Source organism: Canis aureus, chromosome 36 (assembly GCF_053574225.1).
Source record: "Canis aureus isolate CA01 chromosome 36, VMU_Caureus_v.1.0, whole genome shotgun sequence".
Taxonomy (NCBI): Eukaryota; Metazoa; Chordata; class Mammalia; order Carnivora; family Canidae; genus Canis; species Canis aureus.
In genome coordinates this window covers 23441286-23462044 of record NC_135646.1, presented here as the reverse complement: position 1 = coordinate 23462044, position 20759 = coordinate 23441286, and the positions used below count along the sequence as shown (strand labels likewise).

Here is a 20759-nt window from a genome sequence, read left to right as displayed (position 1 = left end):
AGTGAATGTCTAGGTAGAAGAGCACAGCAAAGACAACACTTTCTTCTCAGATTATTATAAAGAGGGTATGGTGTTTTGAGATGAAGGAAGTATATTCCTTTTTTGCTCAAAAGTGGGGAGACACCTAGTAAAATACTGCAAAGAAAATAGTCTACAAATCAATAGGTAGAGAGTTTTTTTAAATTAAAGAATATATTCTCTACTGACAGCAAAACCAAGAGAAATGAGTGTTAAGATGTCAGTCAAGATATTATCAAAGGAAATCAAAACAAATTATCAAAGGAAATTATCAATCCTATTATTATATTTAGTTTTTCTTAAAAAAGGATAAATCTGAATCTGTTTGAAATAGATTGATTATGGGCATTCCCTCATTTTTTTTTTTTTTTTTTTTTCTGAAAGGCTGGGCCAGGTGACTTTGAAAATGCTATAGTTCAGGCTCAAAAGACTGCATGTCTGTGAAGGCATGCATTCTCTCAGGGAGCTTGGCCAGGCCAGACAAAGTTAGAGGAGTGCTATTTTTTCATGAAAGTAAGTGGGGTTTTAATTCCAGCTCAACAATTAGTTCTATTTTTAAGACAATCTTAACTCTTGTAGGTCTTCATTTCTTTTCTTTTTTTCTTACTTTTCCTTTCTTTCTTTCTTTTTCTTTTTCTTTTTTTTTTCTTTTTTTTTCTTTTTTTTACAAAATTAAGGGAGTGGTCATGATACCTAAGTTTCTTTTGGTCTTATAATTAAATTATTCTAAAAAATCTGTATTACCTATTTTGCTTATGTTAAAGTCACAAAATGTGTCCATTATTTATGAGTATTTCCCTTGCTTGAATTTCATAAAAACATTTTGTCTACTACTTAACTATTGCAATATCTGATAACTTTTGAAAGTATAATAAAACTCAGTTGATGTTACATCCATGGATGCTAAGCTTAGAAAAGACTAGATCGTCCTCATATTAAATCTTTCTCTGCTTGTAAGTTTTATTCACTTGGAAGCTGTAGTAAGTCAGGCTACTGTTAGGCATTTCGTAAGGTGTTATTCACTAACTTTCCACTTCATCTTGGGAGTTGAAAGTGTTAATGCAGTTAAAATGTGTGACCCAGTCTAGACCTTCTTGGATATCTGCTTTTATGGTTTTGGTGGTCAATTTGACCCTCCAAATAACTTACTTTAAACTACCTCTTTAGGCAGAAAATATGAGTAATTCAATTTTGTTTGGTTGAATTAATTATCATATTTCATTCATCCATTTGATTAGACTTCCCTGCTAGACTCTGAACTCCACGGAGATAGAAATGTGTCTGTTTTTGCTCCTTAATGCATCACACTCCTTGTACTTACCACAGTGCTTACACATAGTACCTTCTTAGTAAATATTTATTAAATGAATGAATAATATGATTTTACTTCTATGGAGTTGTTAGGCATTAAAAAATTTGTGATTCAATACTCTTTTCCATTTAAAAATTTGTAACCATAAACCACTTAATATTTTTCAGTGATTGTACAAGACTACAATCTGTTTGATAGCATTTAATTACGAAAAATGTCTTACCCAAGACCTTTATATCCACTTTGGATTCTGCCTTGAACTCCTTTCAGAATATTCAGACAGACAAAACAGAACAGCCAGATGGAATGGGGCAACACTTATTGGGAATAGAAGAGTGGCTGGGAATTCAAGAAGTATTAGTTTGTCTAATGGTTGCTCTTCTTCAGGCACTTCAAGAGAGCCACAATCCCTTGTCATCCTGATTACAACTTCTTTACCAATTATCATCTTCCCTCTTCTTCACATACAGATTTTTCTTTTCTCCAGCTTGCCAGCAGTTGTCTTATTTCCCCTATTTCATTTAGTCTATTAATTATTTCTTGGACACCTTTGTTTTCTACCCAAAGGTAAAGAGCAGAGATCACCATTTCAGTGTTATTGCCTACAATTTCTGTTAAATTGGTGGCTCTGAAATCTGACCCATTCCTCATTCTTGCCAATGGAGCAGGAGCCCTTTTAGAGGGAGAACCAGACCTCCACCAGCTTTGGCCCACCCAAATGCAAGCTTCTAACTTCACTGATGTGTTCAGTTGTCCTTTAGGTCATCACTAGGTGATTCCCTATTCTGATTCTTGTTGCTATTATTCCAGTACCATTTGCCTTGGTATTGCAGTAACTTTTGGAGTGAGGGAGTAGAAAAGAGGTGTTCATAAATGTGATCCGGGACTTAATGAATGTGTATACATTTATTTAACAGTTATTTGGCATTCATGGTGTGCCAAGTGTGTCACATGACTGAAGTAATTATAAGGTAGGTGACTCTAACGTTAGTCTAGCTAGAATGGATGGAGGTTGGGACAGACCCCAGTTATCTTTCCATCTCCTATCTCTTGTGGTTAAGACCATGGCTCCCCATTATTGGTAGCATTAGGTGTATCTCTGTATGCTGTCCTTCCAATGGGCCAGTTTAAGGACTTCTAACAACCACCTTTTTTTATGTTTTGTTTATTTTGTGACAGATGATTCAAGAGAGCCGATTTCTCATAGAAATGGCAGATACAGTCCAGGAAAAGATTGTGCAGTGTCAGAAATCAGGTAATCCCCATGCTTTGCCCCCTTTTCTTTAGAAACTTAATGATAATTTTTGGTAGTTTTTAAAGTTTCTGTTGTTACTCTTAAAATTCAAATATTTTATGCCATAGTTAATACTTTTGAAGTGAATGTAAGTCTTTGTTTAGTACAGAAGAAATTGAGGTGACAATAGGTGGGTTGTATGTATATAGGGGGTAGTGTCTAACAATGTTTAGAGAGGTGAAGGGTTCTGAATCTACTTTTGTAGTTTGCAAGTCTGTCAAAACCTTTTACTATACATTGTCCCTTTAGGACCCCTCATTTTTATAATTCGAGCCATAATCCTATTAATGTCCTAGGCTTTTGCCTCATTTATTAGTCATTATTTTAGATTTGTTCTTTCTTTAAGGATGGGATGGGTCACATAGCTATGACCCATCTTTATATTTATTTATATTACCTTCATCCATGCTCTGTACTTTAATATTTCTTGGATTTATATTCTCCTGGATTCCTATGCACAATGATTATGATGAGGAAGATGACAATAGTGACAATTGCTTTATATATTTGCACATAATATTCTGTGCACACATACTGTTACTTAGTCCTCTTAACGCTGCAAGGTAATCACCATTGTATCCAATTTACAGATGAGCCATCTGAAATTCTGAGAGATTGAGTGAATCACTTGAGATCCCATATCAACACAGGGTAGAGCTGACCTTTGATCCCAAACTAGACTTTAAAAATGGTGCTCTTCACTGACTGGTCCACAGGCTTAAATGTTTCTGTTGACAGAAAGCACAAAAATAATACCACATACTTATATAATGCTCTTCTATGCCAGACACTACTTTAAAAGCTTTATATGTGTTGACTCATTTAATCTTTACCACAGTCCTTTGAGGGGACACACTCTTTTTATCACCATTTCACTAGTAAGGAAACTGGATTGCAGAGTTTCAAGGTCTTGCTCATGCTTATGTAGCTAGTAAGTAGTGGAGCCAGAGTGTAAGCCCAACCCCAAAATCATGCTCTTACCATGTGCTATATTTGTTATACTAACACCAGAAAGGTTAATGTGGCTTTTAGCTGCATTAATAAAAGTAAAGTAACTAGACAAGGAGGGTGGTGGTAAATCCCCACCCTGTGTGGGCTGCTTCAAGCCTAATGTGAGTATGGTGTTCCTGGATGCAGATCCCGACAAGCTCAACTCCAGTAAACTATGCAATGTAGAGGCTTTGCCTGGATGTCATCTTTAAAGGAGAGACATTGTTAGTAAAGCTGAAACATGCTAGAATCTTTAATCTGGAGAAAAGACTCTGGTGGAATTTATCTAATATCTTTCTTCAAATGCTAAAGGGCTGTACAGTGGAAAGAGGATTAGACTAGCTGGTCTGGGTCTAGCTAGCATGAAGGGGTAAAGGTTCCAGGGAGAGAGACTTTGGCTTGATATCACTCATAGCTTTCCAAAGATGTCATAAACTATCCAGAAGAAAGTGTGATTCCTATCTGAGGATGATGACATTTTTTTATAGTATTCAAGATTAAGAAATGGTTCAGCTAAAAATAACTTTAAGGCCATTACCAAATCTGAAGTACTTAGGTGTTTCCAGGAACACATTTATAAAACATCTTTTTATTTTTACCCAACATTTATTGATTAACATTGTTATCCATATGGACTCCAGGGTCTACTGTCAAGTCATATGGATGGTTTATGTGTAAAAGTAAAATAAGTGCATCTATCACATATAGTTACCTGTCACACATTGTCACACATTACACCATTTCACATAAAAACCTGGTAGAGGGATCCCTGGGTGGCGCAGCGGTTTAGTGCCTGCCTTTGGCCCAGGGCGCGATCCTGGAGACCCGGGATCAAATCCCACATCGGGCTCCCGGTGCATGGAGCCTGCTTCTGTCTCTGCCTCTCTCTCTCTCTGTGACTATCATAAATAAAAACAAAAACAAAAACAAAACAAAAACAAAAAAAACCAAAACACCTGGTAGAGGGACACCTGGGTGGCTCAGTGGTTGAGCGTCTGCCTTTGGCTCAGGGTGTGATCCTGGAGTTTGGGATTGAGTCCCACATCGGGCTCCCCATAGGGAGCCTGCTTCTCCCTCTGCCTTTGTCTCTGCCGCTCTCTGTGTCTCTCATGAATAAATAAATAAAATCTTAAAAAAAAAAACAACCCAGGTAGAAGACAAACAAGACACATGTAAGCTATCAGAAGAATTTGGTTCTTAACCTCCTAAAAAGGAGGTTTATGTCTTTATCTATAGCTCCTGGCTGTTTAAAATGTAATTTGATCTAATGAATTGATTATTGTTAGTTTGCCCCTAAGGATAACCATTGGTGGGGATGAATAAGATGTAAGGGAGCATTTGAGTCAGGGATTTCAAAATTATGAGAGAAGGACAGGAATGGGGAATTTTTCATAATAAAATGCCTATTTTTATGAAACTTATACAAAGAATTCTGGTATGTTCTTTTTTAAAAGGGATGGAATTCCATGAGGAACTTCATAATCTAGGGGCAAAAGAAGGCTTGAAAGGAAGAAAACTCAACAAGGCAACTGAGAGCTTTGCTTGGAACATTACAGTACTGAAGGTAAATGAAATTCCCAGGTACCCTCTTTACCTTTATTTTTCTCCTGCTCATCTCTCCAATGTGCAGAGAGGCATCAGTGGTTAAATGCAGTGATTGGAATTTTGAAGTAATATGTGGCCTAATCACCAGGTTCATGCTCTAAGTGATGGGGAGATTGACATACTTTTCACCATAATAGGGCAAATGAGGTTTGTGGTAGAGGCAGAGGACAGGGCGACCTAATTCTACCACCCGGTGTTTTTACTCACATGAATGCTTCTGCTCAAGTCAATATAGCTGTTCTTGTTTGTGAAAAGAATAATGCCAAATGTTGTGGGAAAAGAATCCAGCACAAGTGATTTGGAAGAGCTTTAGACTACAGAATATCTGGAGCCATTTCGGATTATTTTATTTTAAGAGCAGTCTCTAAAAATACATTTATTTTTGCAAGTAGCTTTGGAAGTCAGTTTCTTGAGATTATGATTTGCTCTGCTGAAATTTAATTTTAGGATTTTGAAGTAAAGATGCCACTTTTCATATTTTCTTATGTGAAAGGAACGATGATTTAGGCAGTTGGAGTAATTTATTCCTGACAGTGTGTTGGGAAGAAAACAGCCATAAACAAAATTAATCATTGCTAATGTTTAAAGAGCACCTACTATGTGCCACATACTGTTTTACAATCTTTGTATAAATTAACATTATAAGACAGATAACAATTCAATACTGTTATTATTATATTTTAAGGATTTTATTTATTTGAGCACATGCTCCTGCACATGAGTGAGGGGAAGGACAGAGGGAGAAGGAGAAGCAGACTCCCTGCTGAGCAGGGTAACCCAATACAGGGCTTGATCCCAAGACCCTGGGATGATGACCTGAGCCGAAGGTAGACACTTAATAAACTGAGCCACCCAGGTGCCCCCCCAATACTATTATTATTCTCATTTTATATGTGATAAAACTGAGGCATTAAAAATGTAGGTATAGGGCAGCCCAGGTGGCGCAGCGGTTTAGCACCACCTTTAGCCCAGGGCGTGATCCTGGAGACCCAGGATCGAGTACCACGTCGGGCTCCCTGCATGGAGTCTGTTTCTCCCTCTGTCTGTGTCTCTGCCTCTCTCTTTCTCTCTCTCTCTCTTTCTCTCCCTGTGTGTCTCTCATGAATAAATAAATAAAATCTTAAAAACAAAAACAAAAACAAAAATTGTAGGTATATTACTCAAGACCGCACTACTAGTAAATGATGGAGGTGGGGTTTGAACCCAGGCAGCCTGGCGCCAAAGACATGTATTTAACTTACTCTGTTGAAAAATACGTTTATGTGAAAGTGCTAGGTGAACTGAAAGATATAAATGTTTATTAAAAATTCAGTTCGGAAATATTTGTTAACCTCCCCTATGTACTGGGCTCTGTGCTCTGCATTGAGGATTCACGGAGAACAAAAGAAGTATAGTCCCTGACCTCATGAATTAACAGTCTGGGGGCAAGGAGTGGGGTAGTGGGAAATAGGCATCATTTGCTTAATGAGCAGGGAAGACCTATAGCATTAATGTAAGGTGAGCTTATTTTATAATGTCGGAGTAAACATGGCAGCGTGAATGCTGATACCAAACACTTTCTGGTCAGCGGATACTCATGTGAGTTTGGAATATGCCAATCACTGAGAAAGGTGCTATGGTTACAAATAATAAAAGAGGAATACTTGGGCCTCTAGGACTAGTCTGCAAAGGGAGACAGATCTATAACTAATAATAGCCATCAGTTATTCAGTACTTAATATGTGACAAGCACACATGGCTGCGTAGTTTATATACATTTTCCCTTTCCTCTTTGTGATAACCGACTGACCTTGCAGTGACTCCTGCTGACCCTGGTATGACTCTCTCCATCTCACAGATGAGGAAATTGAGGCTTAGCCAGGTTTAAGTTTCTTGCCATCAGCTAGTAAATGGCAAAGCTGAGATTTTTAACTCATGCCCATGTTTCTACACTATACTGTCCTCTTGCCTCCTATAAAACTCAATCCATGTGACTGAGTCTAGGCAGCCTTGATCAGGGGTGCAGCAGATTCTTTGTGCAGATTGCCAGAGAGCTCTGAGGCTTTAGCCAAGTTATATAATCCCTCTGAGGGTTGACAATAACATTAGTGTGACAATGATATTAATTCCCTGGGTTTGGTGAGAATCAAATGAGGTAATACATACAAAATATCTAAGTCAGAGTGCATAGAACTAGACACTATATATAGACACACGTATACGCTATTACTTTTGCCAGGTGAGGATGACCATTGGAGGAACAAGTTTGTTGTTGTTGTTGTTTCTTATTTTATTTTAAAAAAATTTGAACTTAATTAATTTTTATATTGAGATATAATTTGTTTCTTTATTAACCTGTGACTTAAGCCCATTCAGTGTTTTCTGAGGTTTGTTTCTACGTTTCTTTGATTTAGTGACAGAGGCAGATTGGTAGATGGGGCTGAGCAAATGCTGTACACATCATTCTAAGACAGACTTTTTGAAACATGACCAATATTCTACTATTATAGCTCATGTACTAGCTGCTGGTATTTTAGCTTGAGTGCTAGGAGCTTAAACAAGAATAGTGAATTTTTCCAAAAATTTTAATATTTCCTTTCCCTTATTACATTTTGTGGGCTTGTTAATGAGGTGCTCTTTCCACAATTGCTGAACAAATGAACGTCTTGGATTTTTTTTTCTTTTCTTTCTTGCTTTTTTTTCTTTTTCTTTTTTTTTTTTTTTAGAGAGAGAGAATACAGGGACAGAGGGGGAGGGAGAGAGAATCCCAAGCAGGCTTCATGCCCAGTTCAGAGCCTGCCTCAGATCATGAATGACCTGATCCAGAATCAAGAGTCAGACACTTAACTGACTAAGCCACCATGATGCCCCTGGAATTTTAATTTTTAGCCGAGGGACAGAGGCTGGGCTCCTTTGGAGACTGTGTAGTCTCATGGTGCCTCTCTGAGACCTCCCTTTATATCTTGTATCTTGAATGCGAAGCTCTTAGTTCTCGCTTTATTCTCCAGCCTTCCTGTTCATTTTCCAAGCTCCTAACATCTTTCAGTAAATGCTCATTTTCTTAAGTTTCTTAGATTCAATTGACATTGCTTACAACTGGTTGAATGAGTATAAGCAAACTTGTAATACATAATCACTGCATTAGTAAAATATGGCAGGGCTCACTATAATATTGTACATTGCCAACTGAAAAGGTTTCCTTACATACAATTTATGTAAGTATTCTCCACTATCTAGGGAAGGAGTGGGGATTAATATTGATTAATATTGGTTGAGTGTGTGGGTTCATGTAACTAAACATATTTCATTCCAATGTACTTTCCAACAAGTGAGGGAGAAGCTAGAAAATAATGACAAATGTGCTCCTAAGGAAGTAGATGGGGAGCAAGGAGTGGTGGGAAGGGGCACTAGCTTTAAAGCAAATTGAACTGAGACTAAAATATAAATTCTTTAGTTTGTTTCCTGCAATTCAGTATTACATCGATCTGGTAATAAATGACACGGAAACTATAGAAAAAATTGCAGAGACCAAGATGAATAGCTCTATAATATAATGAATATGAATTAAACTTAGTGTCCAAATTTTCCAAGCCAGAAATGAGGACTTTGGATCCAGCTAGAAGGCTGAAATCAAGATGATCCTGGAAGCTCTCATCCATGGTTTTCTTTTTTTTTTTTTCCTTCCATTCATATTTTAGCACCGTACATGGGTCCATAGGAGGAACTTGCTTAGCAGATCTTTTGCATTTCCCCACACTATAATATGCCAATAGCCAACTATAACATGCTCCTCCTAAACCTTCCTTTCTCTTTCATTGCTGAGAACAAAATCAAACTCCTTAAATAGCCATTGTGTTTATTTGAGGTGGTATGATGATACAAGTCTCAATGACTCAGTTTTCAGTATATTTTCCAGATAATCATTGGACCAAGATAGCTCCTTCTCATCCTACCCTCACACATTAAGGGTTCCTTCCATCTGTCTTTTCTTCATGCTGTCTTTCAGAAATGAGTTTTATTTGGTTACTAACATAATATTAAAATCTTACAATGGGAAATTTGCCTGTTCTTTAAGTCTTCTAGAAAGAGATGCTACAACTTCACTTGCTTAGTTAACCTATTGTAGTAAATTGTTATTAATTTTGGAGGTGTTTCACTCAGAGTTTTGAAGATCTTTTGGAGGGGAGATATGAATTTATACCATATCACTGATAAAACATAATGTGTTATGAAGTGGAATTCATTTACAGCCTTGGATTCCATCCAGAGTGACTTGACTTCTCAAGTATAAAAAGAACCTCATTGTAAGGTGGTTACATCTACAAAACTGAAATTAGAAAGAACCCACGAGTAGCATTTTTAGTGAATTTTCCCAATATATATTTTTCTAACTTGGCCTGTTGGCTATTTTAAAGAATGAAATTCCATTATTTTTACATTTTTTAAAGTTTGACAAAAAAATCAATTTTAGTAGGCTGGAGATGCGTCAAGTAGAGATATATAAAAACTAATATTGAAAAAAGTATAACTAGTAAACATTTTATTGTAAAGGAAAAGTTATGAAGGTAGGTGGTAACTAGAGCTTAAAAAGGAATAAAAAATTAGGACGTGGTTAGCTTCTTATTTATTCATAAATTTCATTGATTACTAGTTGAATGACATGTATGAAATAAGTTATGAATGAATAATTACTTCCTCAATGAGCACTTCTATTAATTGATATGTATTTATACTTTCCCTAGATAGATTTCTAGCTTATAATTTAATGCATTCCAGGTAATGCCATAAAAAAACAGGTTTGTTTGTAGATATGACTAATATTTTTCTGCCTAAATTTTTGGCTTTTTATTACTGTTTAAGCCTTTGCTTCCTCTGCTTTTATCTTGGCAACATTTCCATTTTCCTTGGGAAGAGCAGAGGCTGAAGCTTTTCACTTCTTGAGTACTTATGTTTCTAATGCAGGCAGATTCTCTTATTTAGTCCCTAAATTTCAGGCTCTCACATCCCTGGGGAATCTTGCTGCATAAGGGAAATTAAATGGATGTCAGTGTGGTAATAAACTTTCTACCAGAGCCTGCAAACCCTCTTGAAGTCTTTGCTCATTGTTGAGAGACAGAAGGGAAACAAGATGATGTTTTATTAGAAAAGAATTATGAGGAGAGGCATCCATCTCTGAGAGATTGAATGACAGTAAGAATGGGGTCATCCTCACCTGAATGACCATGGGTATTTTAAATCATTCTTTGTGATTCTGTGTGTGTGTGTGTATCAAATCAAGATCTTCCAGGGCAGCCCGGGTGGCTCAGCGGTTTAGCACTGCCTTCGGCCCAGGGAGAGATCTTGGAAACCCGGGATCAAGTCCCACGTTAGGCTCCCTGCATGGAGCCTGCTTCTCCCTCTGCCTGTGTCTCTGCCTCTCTCTGTCTGTCTTTCATGAATAAATAAATAAAATCTTAAAAAAAAAAAAACCCAGGATCTTCTGGCAGCCATAGTAACTGTGCCCTTGGAGGCTGCTCTGAGGTTGTATAAAGAAGAAACACATTCAGTGTCCTCTATGTTGTCTATTGAAAACTTCTCTAATGGTGTTTCTAGCAGCTGCTGGCTGTTGTAGTAGAAGCTGAAGAAAGGCTAGTTTTTTTCCTGAGGCAACTCTTTCAGAAAAGAATGGCAATTTATGAAGTCTGAAGAAACAGACCCCCAATGACAAGAATGTATTAATCATAAATTATTCTTCGTATTGATATTACTATGAATTGTTAAGAAACATAAAGCAAAGAGATTAAGACTATAGACTCTGAAGCCAGAGTTTCTAGCAGTGTGACCTTGGAAAAATCTCCTTTTGCCTCTATGCTTCTGAGTCAATTGTGATAGATTGTGCTGTGGAGATAAAAAGCAATGACAACATCAGTGGCTTGAAACAATAGCTTATTTCTTGCCTGCACTGTATGTCCATCACAAGACATACACAGTGAGTATCGCTTAGAAATTCAGGCTAATAGAAGCTCTGTCTAATGATACTACAGCCCTAGAGGTAGGGAAACACAAATTGGTTTTAGATATTTCTGCCAAGTAGTGTCATGGGTTCCTTCTATTTACATTTGAGTGGCCAGGGCAAGTCACATGGTCAAAGCTGACTTCAATGGAGTGGGGCAGGTGTATACTTCCTTAAGGAAAGGGAACAGATTTCGGTGACTACAGTGAGGTTCCTAAATTACACCCATCTCATAGGGTTATGTGAGGATTAATTGAGTATTTATAAAGTGATGTCCAGCATATAAAAAGTGCTATATAATTGTGATTTTAATGATTAATAATTAGCATTCACCGCTTACAATAAACAGCTAAGTGATTTTCATACATCTTAAGTAATTTTAAGGGTAACCCTGTAAAGCTGCTGTTACTACACCCATTTTATAGATAAGAGAACTGAGACTGAGACGTTAAATAACATTCTTTTTGGCAGATGGGTATTGAGCGATAGGGCAAGGATCTAAATCCAGAGCCCATGCTGTCAGCCAACTATGCCATACTGTCAGAATATTGATAGCAGTATAATATATTAACTGAGGGCTTTCTCTGTATCAAGCATTATACTAAGTGTTTGTATTTATTATCTTATAGGAGTAAGTGTTCAGATAACATAAGAATTCCAACACCTTGGCAGTGTATTCCTACAGCGCAGAAAGGTACATTGAAAGAATGCAGCTTTGGACCAACTATTCTTGTTCTGGTACATTCACCAAGCAACTCTTCTCAACTTAGCTCCCCTAGTATGATTTCTGGTGGAGATAGAATGGATCGACAGAGTGACATAACTAGTCCTATCTGCTGGGAAGTCACATTTCTCTTTGTAAATGAGTCAGTTAACTTCCTTTTTTACCAATGCGTCTTCTGTGAGCTTGAACAGTGTGAATCAGCTCCCCAGGGCCCGATCACTCTCGAGCCATTGGATGTAATTGAGCCCTTGGACAGATACCATTGAGATTAGGAAAGCAAAACAAAATAACAAAAATACCAAAGCAGAGGGCTCAACCCTGGACCCACCCTGAGAACCCAGCCAACCTCCTCCTGTTTCTCTTGGACAGCTACACTGTTCACTGGCTTTCAGTCTAGATGTTGCCAGCCTCCACAACTTGATGAGGTAGAGGAAGTTTCAGAGCTGTGCCTGCAGCAAGAGCTTTGTAAAGGCCATACTCCTTTTCATATTCCTTCCTCAACCCACTCCTCCACACCCTCAATTCTACCTCTTAGATGCTCAGTCTACCCTTGATCACTTAAGCGGTTAGAGCGAAGTCTTGGAATCTTCTTTCTTTGAATAGTAACAACCTGAGATGATTTAGAAATGAGAGGTTAAGTCCCTATAGGCAAATTCCTCAGGCTTTTACTGAGAAGAAAGGAAACTGACAGGCAAAAATGAAGAGCCTTTAAGTCACCAATCCTGAGAAGTGAACTTTCAAAGGGTTTTAAACAAAACTTAATTCTGAATGAAGAGACTATACACACACAGACACACACACACACAGTTTTTAATTCTGGTAAGTCTAAAGAAAGTATTTTCTAGTAATATGTATAAAGTAACAAAATTTTGGGCTGTGAGCTCCTATCTATTTTATTATAGAATTAACTATCTAAGAGTTTAGACCTATAGGAAGTTGGATATGAGTCTAAAAATCTGCAACTAGTATAATTTTTTAAAAATTAGATTATGTTTTTCACCTAAAGATGAGATCAGATTTTATGATAACTAGAGTCCTTCTAGGTCTTCACATTTTCATCATTATGTTATTTTCAATCTTTTTCTGTGCTTAACTACATTACGTTGCTTAAACTACACTGATCCTTTTGTCACTAAACCTGTCAATAGTGTAATCTTTCTACTTATATACCTTCTGTTTTATGTCTTATTCCACTTCCTTTGTTTTGTTTTTAACCTATGGCAGCACAAAGCCCCAATTACACCAAGTTTCTCTTCTCACTTCATACACTCTCATTGTAATCTTCCCTACTGACATATTTTCCATTCCTGATTGCTCTTTCCAAGTAAGGTGGTCTATACTTACCAACTTTCGAGAATTTTTGTTTTCTGAAGTTTTTAAAATTGTGCTGAAATGCATAGAACTTAAAATCTACCATCTTAACCATTTTTAAGCATACAGTGCAATAGTATTAAATACATTCACAGTGTTGTGCAACCATCACCACCGTCCATGCCCATAACGCTTCTCATTTTGTAAAACTGAAACTTGGGATCTATTAAAAAGTAACGTGGCCCCTAAAAACCACCATTCTACTTTCTGGTTCTATGATTTTTTTCATTACTCTAAGTACCTCATATAAGTGGAATTATGCAGTATTTGTCTTTTTTTTGTGACTGGCTTATTTCACTTAGTACAATGTCCTCAAGTTTCAGATGGGTTGTAATACATGTCAGAAATTCCTTCTTTGATACAGCTGAATAATATTCCATTGTATATAAATACATTTTGGGTGTTTTACATTTACTTATATTTTTCTTTATTCTATTTCTTATTTTAATTCCAGTATAGTTAACGTACAGTATTATATTAGTTTCAGGTGTACAATATAGTAATTCAACTATTCTATTCTATACTCAGTCTCATCAAGAAAGTGTACTCTTTAATCTCCTTTACCTATTTCACCCATTCCTCCACCAACCTCCCCCTAACCCTCCGTCTGTTCTCTATAGGTAAGAGTCTGCTTTTTGAATTGTCTCTTTTTCTTTGTTTTGTTTCTTCCACGTATGAGTGAAATCATGTGGCATTTATCTTTCTCTGACTCATTTTGCTTAGCATTATTCTCTCTAGATCCATTTCATACCGTTGTTAATAAAAAGATTTCATTCTTATTTATGGCTAAATAATATTACAGTGTGTGTGTGTGTAATATCTTCTCTATTTACCTAATGAACAGTTGGGCTGCTTCCATAATTTGGCTATTGTAAATAATGCTGCCATAAACATAGGGATGCATATATATATTTTTCAAATTAGTATTTTCATTTTCTTTGGATAAATGCCCAGGAGCAGAATTACTGGATAATAGGGTACTTTTATTTTTAATTTTTGAGAAAACTCCATACTGTTTTCCACAGTGACTGCATCTGTTTCATTCCCATCAACAGTGCATAAAGGTTCCTTTTCCTCTACATCCTGTCAAGATTTGTTGTTTCCTGTGTTTTTGATTTCAGCTATTCTGACAAGTGTGAGGTAGCATCTCATTGTGGTTTTGATTTGTATTTCCCTTATGATGAGTGATGTTGAGTATCTTTTAATGTGTCTGTTGGCCATTTGTGTCTTCTTTGGAGATTGATTTGCAAATATTGAATCACCCTTGCATCTCAGAAATAAATCCCACTTAATAGTGGTGAATGATTATTTCTAAGGTATTGCTGGATTTAGCTTGCTAATATTTTTCTGAGGATTTTTGTATCTATGTTCATGGGAAATGTTGGCCCATACTTTTCTTTCTTTCTTGTGTTTTTTTTTTTTTTTTTTTTGTAGTGTCTTTACCTGGTTTTGATATCAGGGTAATGCTGGCCTCATAAAATGAATTTGGAAGCTATCCTTCCTCTTCTATTTTTTGGAATAGTTTGAGAAGAATAGATTTTGATTGACTTTAAATGTTTCATAGAATTCACCTGTGAAGCCATCTGGTCCTGGACTTTCGTTAGGAGTTTTTTGATTACTGCTTCAATTTCATTGCTGGTCTGTTCAAATTGTCTATTTCTTCCTGATTCAGTTTTGGGACACTATCTGTTTTTAGGAATTTTTTTCATTTTTTTTCTATGTTGTCCAATTTGTTGGCATATAATTTTCATAATATTCTCTTATAATGCTTTGTATTTCTGTGGTATCAATTGTTATTTCTCCTGTTTCTTTCTGATTTTGTTTGAGTCCTTTCTCTCTTTCTTTCTTTCCTTTTTTGTTGAGTTTGGCTAAATGTTTATCAATTCTGTTGATTTCTTTAAAGAGCCAGTTCCTAGTTTCATCAATCTATTCTATTGTTGTTTTTACTTCTATTTCATTTATTTCTGCTCTAATCTTTATTTTTTTCCTTCCTTTTACTGGTTTTGGGTTTGATTTGTTCTTCTTTTTCTAGATCTTTAAGGTGTAGGATTAAGTTGTTTATTTGAGATATTTCTTGCTTCTTAGGTAGGCCTGTATTGCCATAAGCTTCTCTCTTAGAACCACTTTGTTGCATCCCAAAGATTTTGGACCATAGTGTTTTCATTTTCATTCATATCCATGTATTTTTTTCATTTCCTATTTGATCTTGATTGACCCATTTATTGTTTTACTAAATGTTATTTAACCTATGTATATTTATGCTCTTACAGAGTTTATCATTGTGGATGATTTCTAGTATCATTGTGTGTGATCAGAAAAGATGCATGGTATGACTTCAATCTTTTTGAATTTGTTGAGAACTGTTTTATGACCCTGTATGTGATCTATTCTGTAGAATGTTCCATGTGCACTTGAAAAGAATGTATATTCTGCTGTTTTAGGATGGAATATTCTTAAATATCTACTAGATCTATTTGGTCCAATGGGTCATTCAAAGCCCTTATTTCCTTGTTGATTTTCTGTTTGGATGACCTATCAATTGATATAAGTGAGCAGTTAAAATGCCCTACTATTACTGTATTACTATTGGTTAGTTCCTTTATGTTTGTTGTTAACTGCTTTATGTATTTCGGTGCTCCAATGTTGGGTGCAGAAATATTTATAATTATTATATCTTGTTGTTGGATTATTCCCTTTATGATTATATAGTGTTCATCTTTGTCTTTTGTTACAGTTTTTGTTTTAAAGTCTATTTTGTTCAATATAAGTATTGCTACCCCAGATTTCTTTCATTCCATTTGCATGATAAATGTTTTTCCATCCCCACTTTCAATCTACATGTGTGTAAAGGGGTCTCAAATGGGTCTTGTGTAGGCAACTATAGATGGGTTTTGGCTTTTTACTCATTCCATCACTATATCTCATTTGATTGGAATATTTAGTCCATTTACATTCAGAGTAATTGTTAGTATTTATTGCCATTTTGTTACTTGTTTTAGTAGTTCTTCTCTGTTCCTTTCTTATCTTGGTCTCCTCTCTCACAACTAGTTGCTTTCTTTAATGATATCCATGGATTCTTTTCTTGATTTTTTAAATGTCTATTTGTTTTTTATTTGTGGTTACCATTTGGTTTGTGTATAACATCTTTTGCATATAGCAGTCTATATTAAGTTGATGTTGCTTAAGTTTGAACCCATTCTTTATTCTTCTCTCCATCAGTTTTTATAATATGCTGTCATATTTTACATCCTTTTATTTTATGAGTCCCTTGACTGATTTTTATAGATTTACTTAATTTTATTGCTTTTGTGCTTCTTACTTACTCCTATTTATGGTTTTTCCTTTCCTCTCAAAGAGTCTCCTTGAACAGTTCTTGTAGGTCTGGTTTAGTTTTCATGAATTACTTTGTTTGTCTAGGAAACTATCTCTGCTATATTCTGAATGATAGTCTTACTGGATAGAGTATTATGGACTGCAGGTTGTTTACCTTTAGCACTTTGAATATGTCTTGTAGGTCTGCTTTAGTTTCATGAATTCTTTTAACTTTTGTTTGTCTAGGAAACTATCTCTGCTTCTATTCTGAATGATAGCCTTACTGGATAGAATATTATGGGCTGCAGTTTTTTTTTTTTTTTTTCTTTTAGCACTTGAATATATCATATCACTTCTGGCTTGCAAAATTTCTTTTTTTTTTTTAAGGTTTATTTATTTATTCATGAAAGACACAGAGAGAAGCAGAGACATAGGCAGAGAGAGAAGCAGGATCCTCTCAGGGAGCCTGATGTGGGACTCGATCCCAGATCCCAGGATCATGCCCTGAGCTGAAGACAGACGCTCAACTGCTGAGCCACCCAGGTGCCCTTGGCTTGCAAAATTTCTGCTGCAAAATCAGCTTATAGTCTTATGGGGTTTCCCATCTATGTAATTGTTTTCTTTTCTCTTGCTATTTTGTAAATTCTCTCTTTATCACCACTTTTTGACATTTTAATTACTATATGTCTTGGTGTGGGCCTCCTTGGGTTGATTTTATTGGGGGCTACTGTGCTCTGGATCTGGATTTCTGTTTCCTTTCCCAGATTTGGAGAGTTTTCAGCTATCATTTCTTTAAATAAGTTTTTGCAAACTTTTCTCTCTCTTCTCCTTCTGGGATCCCTGTAATGTGAATGTTATTATGCTTGATGGTATTGCTGAGTTCCCTGAGTCTATTTTCATTTTGTGTTATTTTTTTGTCTCTCATCTTTCCATCTAGATTGCTTTCCATTTCTCTGTCCTCTAGGCCACTAATCTGTTCTTCTGCCTCCTCTTGTCCATTTATTCCATCTAGTGCATTTTAAATTTTAGTTATTGAGTTCTTCATCTCTGAATGGTTCTTTTTTATGTTCTGTCTCTTTGTTGAGGGTCTCACTGAGATCCTCCACTTTTTTTTCAAGTCCAGTGAGTATCTTTATGACATTACTTTAAATTCTCTATCAGGCATATTACTTATCTCCATTTTGCTTAAGTCTCTTGCTATGATTTTGTCCTGTTCTTTCATTTGGGACATATTCCTGTGTCTTCTCATTTTGTCTAATTCTCTCTGTCTGTATGTTTGTGTTAGGAAAGCCAGTTATGTCTCCTGTTCTTGCAAGTAGTAGCCTTATGAAGTCCTTACTTAGTACTCTGCAGTGTCCCCTATTCACCAGAACCTGGCATCTCAGGGCTGTCTTTTATGTGTGTTGTGTGCATCCTGCTATTGTGACTGAGCCACTTTTTTCTTCAGTCTAGTCATCTGCAATTGTCCTCTTTGCCCACTGTGGACAGAGCTTTGTCCTTGTGTTGTCAATGGGCCAGTCTGGGGCTGCTTTGGGCTTAAGCTGCGTCAGGCCAAGCATTAGTGCTTTCCCTGTGTTGTGGCCTTAGAATCTTTTGTTGGTAGGTGGAGCCTGCAGTAAGACCGGATATCTGCCACTAGCCCAGTACTGGAGCTGCAATCTCACTGATGTATGTGGTTATCCTTCTGTCTCCCTGAGGCAGGCATCACATGGAGTGGTACTGGCCCCTGTTGGGGCTGTTTGCACAATGCCAGGCTGTGGCACCGCCTTGGTTGAGTTCAAGCCAAAAGCAAATTTGAGGGAATAAAGCTGCAGAAACACACAGGGGCAAGGTGGCAGTGTTAGTAAGGTTTGTGCTGCTGTTTTGTGGGAGGAGACCTGTAGCAGAAGCCTGAATGGAGGAGGTGTGTCTGCAGGGGAATGCAGGGATGAGGTGTACTATTAGCAAGTTCGATAAGGAGTGTTGGCTCCATGCTGGTTCCCATTACAGGACTGTGTGTGTAGTTTGTGTAGTGAGGGAGGGAAAGGGCTAACTCCTTTGTTCCTAGAGAGATCTCCTAACATCCCTGCCCCTTCCACTACATGTTCTGAGATTAGTAAACAAATCTCCCTCCCATATACCCCAGGCATTGTTCAAAGTGATGCTTCTATGCTATAACTCTGTGAGGCTGTTTATTGTACTGTCTCTTTAAGGTCAGGGACTCAGTTTTCTATTGTCCTCCCAACTCCCTATGATCCTGCTAATTTTTGAAGTTCTAGGTTTTAAGTCCCACTGATTCTTAGAACTCATGAAATTTGGCCTCTCTGACTTTGAAAGGGAAATGTTATAGGTGTCTTCCTGTGTGGGTTCCCCACTGTGGGTCTGTTTCTCTCCCCTACCCATGCCCATGGCTTCCCCCGCCCTCCCCCGTCGATAGACCTAGGGCTCCATGTAGCTCCTGATGACATCTCTGTCCTTCCTGCCCTCTTCTGTGCAGGCTTTTCTCTATATTTAGCTGTGGAGAGTTTGTCCTGCCAGGTCCTGAAAGTCTTCAGGTCTTTTTTTCGGTTATTTACACTGATATGAATAACATCTAGTTGTATCCATGGGAACATGTGAGTTTAGGTTCTTCTTACTCTGCCATTTTCCCTGGAAGTCCTATAAATACCACATTTTCCTCATCCATTTATCTGTTGATGGACACTTGGACTCTTTCATGTTTTAGCTTTTTGTGAGTAATGCTGCTATAAACATGGATGTACAAATATCTCTTTGAGACCCTGATTTCAATTTTTTCAATTCCTTGGGACCTAGAAATGGGGTAATTATTGATAATATGGTAAGTCTGTGTTTAATTTTTTTGAGGAACCATCATACTGTTTTTCACATTGACTGTACTATTTTACATTCCCACCAAAAGTGCACAAGAGTTCAAATTTCTTCTTTCTTTCTTCCTTCCTTCCTTCCTTCCTTCCTTCCTTCCTTCCTTCCTTCCTTCCTTCCTTCCTTCCTTCCTCTTTCCTTTCCTTTCCTTTCCTTTCCTTTCCTTTCCCTTTCTTTCTTTTCTTTCTTTCTTTCTTTCTTTCTTTCTTTCTTTCTTTCTTTCTTTCTCTCTCTCTCTCTCTTTCTTTTTTCTTTTCTTTTCTTTTCTTTTCTTTTCTTTTCTTTTCTTTTCTTTTCTTTTCTTTTCTTTTCTTTTCTTTTCTTTCTTTCTTTCTTTCTTTTCTTTCTCCCTTTCTCCCTTTCTCCCTTTCTTCCTTTCTTATAGTAGCCTCCCCTCCCAATAGGTGTGAGGTGGTATCTCATTGTAGTTTTTTTGGTTTGCATTTTTCTAATGATTAGTGATGCTGAATATTTTTTCATGTGCTTATTGGTTATCTATCTTTGGAAAAATATATATTCAAGTCCTTTGCCCATTTTTGAATTGAATTGTTGCTTTTTTTTTTTTTCATTTTGAATTTTAGACATTCTCTACATATTCAGGACATTAATCCTTTATCACATATATGATTTGCAAATATTTATTTCATTCTATGGGTTGCTTTTTACTTTGAAGATATTATATTTTGATGCACAAAGTTGAAAAATTTTCATGAAATATAATTTGTTTATTTTTTCTTTTGTTGTCTATGTCTTTGGTGTCATATACAAGAAATCATTACCACATGTAATGTGTGAAACTTTGCCCTATGTTTTTTCCTAAAATTTTTACAGTTTAGGTCTTACATTCAGGTATTTTCTATTTTGAGTTAATTTTTTTATATGTTGCTAGGTAAATGTCCAACTTAATTCTTTTGCATGTGGATATCCAGTTTTTCTAACAGCATTTGCAGCAAAAACTATCCTTTTCCCATTGAATGGTCTTGATAACCTTGTCAAAAATCATTGGATCATATATGTGAGGGTTTCTTTCTGGGCCATCTATTCTATTCTATTCTATTCTATTGGTCTATATGTCTGAGTTTATGCCAATACCACACTATTTTGATTATGGTAAATTTGTAGGAAGTATTAAAATTAGGAATGAGGAGTGCCTGCCTATCTCAGTTGAAAGAGTGTGTGATATTTGTTTTGGGTTTGTGAGTTCGAGCTCCACATTGGGTGTAAAAATTACTTAAATAAATAAATAAAAACCTTAAAAAAATAAAATCAGGAAGTATGAATTTTCTAGCTTTGTTTTCCT

General features: G+C 36.5%; 1 protein-coding gene across 2 annotated transcripts in view; it reads left to right on the top strand.

Annotated features, from left to right (window-relative positions):
• Window positions 1-20759, top strand: part of PLCL1 (phospholipase C like 1 (inactive)) — a 326629-nt gene that overhangs the window by 272935 nt on the left and 32935 nt on the right. For both annotated transcript variants that reach the window (XM_077885646.1, XM_077885647.1), the window contains exons 4-5: window positions 2510-2585; window positions 5069-5178. In XM_077885646.1, coding sequence (XP_077741772.1) covers window positions 2510-2585; window positions 5069-5178 — 186 coding nt within the window. The remainder of the gene's footprint in view (window positions 1-2509; window positions 2586-5068; window positions 5179-20759) is intronic.